Source organism: Bos mutus, chromosome 26 (assembly GCF_027580195.1).
Source record: "Bos mutus isolate GX-2022 chromosome 26, NWIPB_WYAK_1.1, whole genome shotgun sequence".
NCBI classification, from domain to species: Eukaryota; Metazoa; Chordata; class Mammalia; order Artiodactyla; family Bovidae; genus Bos; species Bos mutus.
The window spans coordinates 36,288,572-36,294,571 of NC_091642.1; the positions used below are offsets into that span (position 1 = coordinate 36,288,572).

Consider the following 6,000-nt stretch of genomic DNA (forward strand, 5'->3'; position numbering starts at 1 on the left):
AATGATGGGAAGAATTAGAAGCATCAGAAAAGTCTGTAGAACTTGAGAAAATAGAGGTCAGGGAATGAGGTACTTCAGGCTGGCATGGATGGAGCTTGTGGTGAGTGTGTGTGTGTGTGCTATTGCTACTATGAGAGATGACCCTAGACAAATAGCCAAACTCTATTAATACTAACTCAGATGTTCAGATGTTTCTCTGTTTCTAGGGAGCCTTTAAAGGCTTCCAAGCATGAGGGTATCAGGGTGAGATCTGCACTTCAGGAAGGTAATGCTAATGGAGGTGGGGAGGAAGGGGGTCCAGACGCCGGGGGGGCCAGTGTAAAACCTCCCCCAGCAGCCTGTGGAACAGCGACTGCAGCCTCAGTTAGGATCATGGTCCTGGGGTCAAGAGGAGATGGCAGATTCTTATGCAGTTTGATGGGGGGCTTTTCCTGTTGAAAGTGGACCTGAAGAGCTAACTCCTAACTTTCCTGGTTGAATAATTGAGAGGATGAAATACGCTTTCAGAGAAAACATTTGTTATACAGGGCTGCGTGCACAGTCACAACGATTCAGTAAGAAGTTAAAAATCAGAGATATGGGTCACTGGTCAGATTGTAGACAAAACAGCCCAGATGATTGAAATTTTTACTTCTTGGTCCATTGTAGGCCATCACCTGGGCACAAACCAAACCATACTCATCCACAAGCAGTGATTCCTCTAGAAGCCCTCTTAGCTGATAGGTTTGGCTTGAGTAATCATTGAAGGTCATGAAATGTTTCTTAACACTTGTCATGTAAAGAGAAATAGATAAAGAGGCCAATCACTGTGAAGGTGATATAGGCTATGGATGTTTTTCCCTGGACAAATAATATTTTTAAGAACTAACTGATAAAATTAAAGTAAGGATGGACTTATTATTTGTCTTGTTCATGCTGTTTACTTCTAGGTTTTTTGGGTTTTGATTTCTTATGAACTATATATTTATGTGTTGATTAATAAAAGAAATGATTATATCCTCCCCCCCACAGAGGGATCATTTCTATTGCTTCAAACAAGATCAGACTTCATTGGAATACATAGAATATTTTCCAGCTACCCTGATTTCTTATATAAAGATTTTGTGTGTGTGCATGATACTAACTGAACCCTGTTACTCCCTGCAAATAGAACTCTCTGAAGAGTTCTATTAGATAGCTTTAGTTTATTAAAAATTTTATGAACAAATGGCAATGTGTTCACATTTTATACTTTAAATTTGAATTTTACTTCTGTAATGAGCCCATATCATTGGGGATTTTAGTCTGTGGTTGAGAAGAACAGGGCTGTCCAGTGTGAAAACACATTTCTGTAAATTCCATTCACTACAAGTACCACTCCCTCTCACTGAAAGCAAACTAGAATGAATAATCATTCCCATTGGTTAAGTTTCACAGCAGGCCTATGGAAAACATGAATGGAATTACATTTGCTGGGGAAAGATTTTTTTTTTTTTTTTTTTGCTGTTGTTTAAAACCATAGGTGTTTTTTTAAAAAAAAAGGCTCATATAATTAATCTGACGAAATTTCATTGGATAATTTTGTTCTTTCTCTCTTCTCTACAGAGTGTGGGCTTTTGTTTTTCTTGTTCTCTGACACACATTGCCAGCCACAGCCTACCAGGATCTTCTCCCCCAGAACATGTAACTTAAGGAGGCATTGCGTCTGTTTCCCTCAGTACCCCAGGCTGACATCTCACAAAGTACTTTTCATCATGACTTCTGCAGAAGGTCTGAAAAAGCATTTGGGGCCATAATGAAATTATCAGACTTTTAGGGTGGGTGATGGGAATGGGTCTTTTCTTTTTCCACAACTGAGCAAGAAACCAACTGCCTTTGGACATCAATGGAGCAGAATTGATTCAGAAGCTTATCTCTTCACAAACTGTGACAGGTCTGTTTGGTAATCTGCGGTCACAAATGCTATTAGAATCCATTGCAAACCCCAAGCAATGGCTGGTGGGATCCAGCAGCAAATCCATTGCAAACCCCAAGCAATGGCTGGTCTGATGGCAAAGGTCGTGCAAAGGAAATCAGACCCCTGGGTCTCCATGTTCCAGTGGGGAGTTTTCAGGGCACTGGATGGCCCCGTCCCACAGAAGAACTCTTTGTGTCTGCGAAGTATGCATTCCCTCCACTGTTATGATTATGGCATTATTCATACTTGGAGCCTTTTCATTTATTTCCTCCTCAGTGAAAATGCACTTATTAGACCCTTTCCCAAGGACAGGAGGAAACAGAGAACATTGGACAGGAAGAATGGGGAGCAAAATCTTTAGGAAACAGAATCCTGGAGATTAGAGACAAACTTTGACCCCTGCTGTATTGAGTTTAGCCAATGTGAGTTAAGTAAGGACATCCAGGGCAAAAATTACTCGCCCTTTTGTTATTTCTGAAACCTGAACTGCTTTTAGAAATAAGGGTTGGAATGTTCCATAGGAACTCGGAGCATGGAACGCAGGGGCATGGCACACACACTCGGTGCGGGCTATTTAAAAACCAGTTCCTTGGCTTCCCTCTGTGATTCTAAATACGTGTAATCACATTACCCTGCAGCAGCCGGTAACTATTTCTATAACATTGTCCAGCATCTGTGCTTGCTGAGGCTGGGTCCACCCAGCGGAAACAAAGTGGAAAGATGCTAACTGATGAGGTCGATCAATCCAGGTGTTTGTTCTGTGTCACAACTAACAACCGTCCGATGTTGTTAGTAGTGTGTGTCAAATGACACTTCTTGAACTGATCTATTTAATTATCCTGGGAAGAGAGAAGTGCCTCAGTCCATCAAAAGGATGCTTTTAAAATGAGCCATTTGCGTATTTGACAAATAATAACATAGTCACAATCGATCACTTTCTCACATACAACCAGTTCTTATCCTATGAAAGGGTCCCAGCACTGATGACTTTGCCTCTTTTTTTAATTTGTTTGATGTTCTAAACAAACTAATTTGTTCATTGCCCTAATCAACTATTAGCTGTCAGTCAAACAGATAATCACTTAGGAATATTCTACTCAATTGTTAATCATTCAAAGACATTAGCTAGAAGAAGGATATTAGTCAACATTATTACATAATGTCAAAACACTTGATCAGGTTTGCAAAATGGAATAGTCAAATCAGTTTGGGGATTTCATATAGACAAAACAATAGATTAAGTGATTTTTCTAGCTTTTTTAGCTTCATGTAAAAAGTTAAAACCCTACCATTTATAAAATGTGTAACCACTTGTCATATCCTATGCCAAGCATTTTATCTACTTAAATCTCATTTATTTCTGATGACAACCTTTCAAAGTGTCATCACCTCCATTTTACAGATGAGAAGACTGAGGCTCAGAGAGATTTAGTCATTTGCACACAATTACATGTCTAGCTTCTAGGGAGTGGTGGAGTGAGATTTACATACAGATCTCTCTCATTTCAAATCCATGCAATTTGCCTCTCCGTATGTAAAACTTCAAATAGCCAAAATGGCCAAGTAAGGTAAGAAAACAAAAACCCTAAAACAAAACAAACAAGCAAAAAAACTTGAGTCCTGGATCATGCAGTTAAGATAACCACAACTCAGTTGATGGACAATTGGCTGATTTCCCCCCCTGGAACCGGTAATGACAAGCCACTCTGTGGCCTGACACCTGAGCACCAGGGGACCTCTTGCCCCCTGTGCGGTCCTGCTCTGAGAACTAGCACTCCAGCTGCCAAACATTACAAATGAGAACAAGTTATCCGTGTTACATTATGCCTGTGGAAAGATCTAATTTCTTAGTCAAATATTATTTTTTGACTATTTTCAGACATAGATTGAATATGTGGTTCCCTCATGGCTATCTCAAAGCACATAGCAAAGACTAATCCTTTGCACTATCCTATATTAATATTTTCTTTCCCTCCTTATAAGGAGATGAGTTATAAATCAGGTGAGATTAGAAAGCAGTCACTCAAGAATGAATATTTTAAGGAATTACCTAGAAAGAACTGAGATTTTTCTTCCCCACATGGTAAATCATACAGAGTAGCAGCCGCCCCAGGTCTCCCAGGACAACATCTTGAGCGCATATGTTATGCTGGGTTCTGTATTGACTAATTCGGAAACTCCAGGGTAAAATAACCAAAGTTCCCAAGTCAAAAATGAAAGTAAAAGGGGAGACTGAAGTGAGGATCACTGTTACAACATTCCAACAACTTCACAAATAGCCATGAGAGTAGCCGGCATTACAGGTTAGCAAATTTACCATTGCAAGCGTCAACCTGCACACTGGTGTCAGGTCACAAACAAGCCCATCTACCTCTCACTTTACTGATCATTCTTTTCCTCTCCAGAAATATAATCACATTTGACAAAATTAATATTGAGATAATTTTACTAGAGGGCTTATCTAAATATATGCTATATTAAAAATAGTCATGATATAAATATTTCTCACAAGAGCTGCAGCGATGGTGTGAATAAAAAACTCCCTTCGGAGATTTCAGTAAAACCAGATCTCACAAAGGATCTGAAAGAAAACAAAACAAAACAACAAACAGACACACACAAAGACACACACACACAAAACACAGAACAAACCTTATGTTAATCCGGTTTAGCAAAACAGTCATTATTTGACACTATTTCATGAAGTATGATACTGTGCCTTGCCAGCTGAAGTAGGAGGCATGAATCTGCTGCAGGTTTCTCATAATAATGTTCGGGGAGTGGAAGATATCTAAGCATGTTCTGTAGCAGCTATTAAGAATCAAAATTTCTAAATGCAGCAGACTGTTAGCTCTGTCAAACAGCCAGGCGTGCAAGAGGAATCACTCTCCCCATGCCCTTTTACCAATACATACAAAGACCCAAATACATCGGCTGGAATTTTTAAATCGTAAATTAGATATCAAAATGCTTACGGGCCTTACAATGAGATAACGTCAGGAGGAACGGTGCGTGGAATGGATCTGGCATTCTCACATAAGGCATTATCTTTGGTACAAGTACACACGGCAGGGCATTTTGGCTTTGCTGGTTTCTTCCCCTCAGTCAGCAGAAGCGCAGATAAGAGACATAGGCAATAAGCAATTCTTTTCAGGGGGATGCAGGCATTTCCCATCCTTTGGCTTCTCTCTGATTCCATGCAGTCGAAAAAATATCCCCAAACATGAACAGGGCTTCTGGAATTCAGATGGTGATTGTCTTGCTCTAAGATCAGGTCACATAAGAGTCCACCCTTTTCCTTTGCCTCTGTCTCTCTGCTTTTCAAAACAGGGACCTGCAGCTGATTCGTGAGCCGCTCCTGGCTCCAGCGAGGCACTGCTGGGGAAGAGACCTGTGAGGTGCTGCGAGATGGGAGGGACCCAACGGCTGGAGGAGAGAGCAGACTTGCATCACCACGAAAACACAGAGCACAGACCAGCCTTCGAAGGCAAAGCGAAGTGATGTAACAGAATAAACAGCTTTCTGCTTGCACCGGGAGGCCCTTTAATTGTTACCAAAAATAGGACGGCATTATGTCTTATTAGTGGGTGGGTGGGCGGGTGGGTGGGAGCAGTCATCTTGCCTGGGATCTCAGCAATCTCGGAAACCTCTGGGAATTTGCTTTTCCGTGTGGCAAACAACCTAGTAAAGAAAAACCAGCTTCGGAGCCAGCCCTGGCTGGAAAAATGAAGTGAAATGAAACTCTCCCTCTGCAACCTTTGGCTAAAAACCTTGGTATTTCTTGCTGAGTCCACCTGAGTGATGCCGTCGCTGAAAGACAAACAACACATGGAGAATGTGACTTTCAGGGAATGAATGTGAGTAAATACTTTTCTGACACTTCACTGTCATAAATTATTGATTTTCATATCCACCCTCCCCCATGTGTGAGCCGTTCCCTTCTCCCGTGTGAAGGAGGGAGACGGAAGCACTGACTGCCTCTGTGTCTTAACACCCCCTCCTCATCTCACACTCCCCCTTCTTCAGCACTAGAACCAGAAGCCTGGAAGGAAGTCCCTGCCAGC

At 41.3% G+C, this 6,000-nt stretch overlaps 1 protein-coding gene across 1 annotated transcript in view; it reads right to left on the reverse strand.

Annotated features, from left to right (window-relative positions):
- Positions 1 to 5,303, reverse strand: part of LGI1 (leucine rich glioma inactivated 1) — a 41,045-nt gene extending 35,742 nt beyond the window's left edge. The window contains exons 1-2 of the mRNA XM_005890640.3: positions 4,921 to 5,303; positions 4,446 to 4,517 (exon numbers count right to left, since the gene is read on the reverse strand). Coding sequence (XP_005890702.1) covers positions 4,446 to 4,517; positions 4,921 to 5,135 — 287 coding nt within the window. The 5' untranslated portion in view covers positions 5,136 to 5,303. The remainder of the gene's footprint in view (positions 1 to 4,445; positions 4,518 to 4,920) is intronic.
- Positions 5,304 to 6,000: the final 697 nt, after the last annotated feature.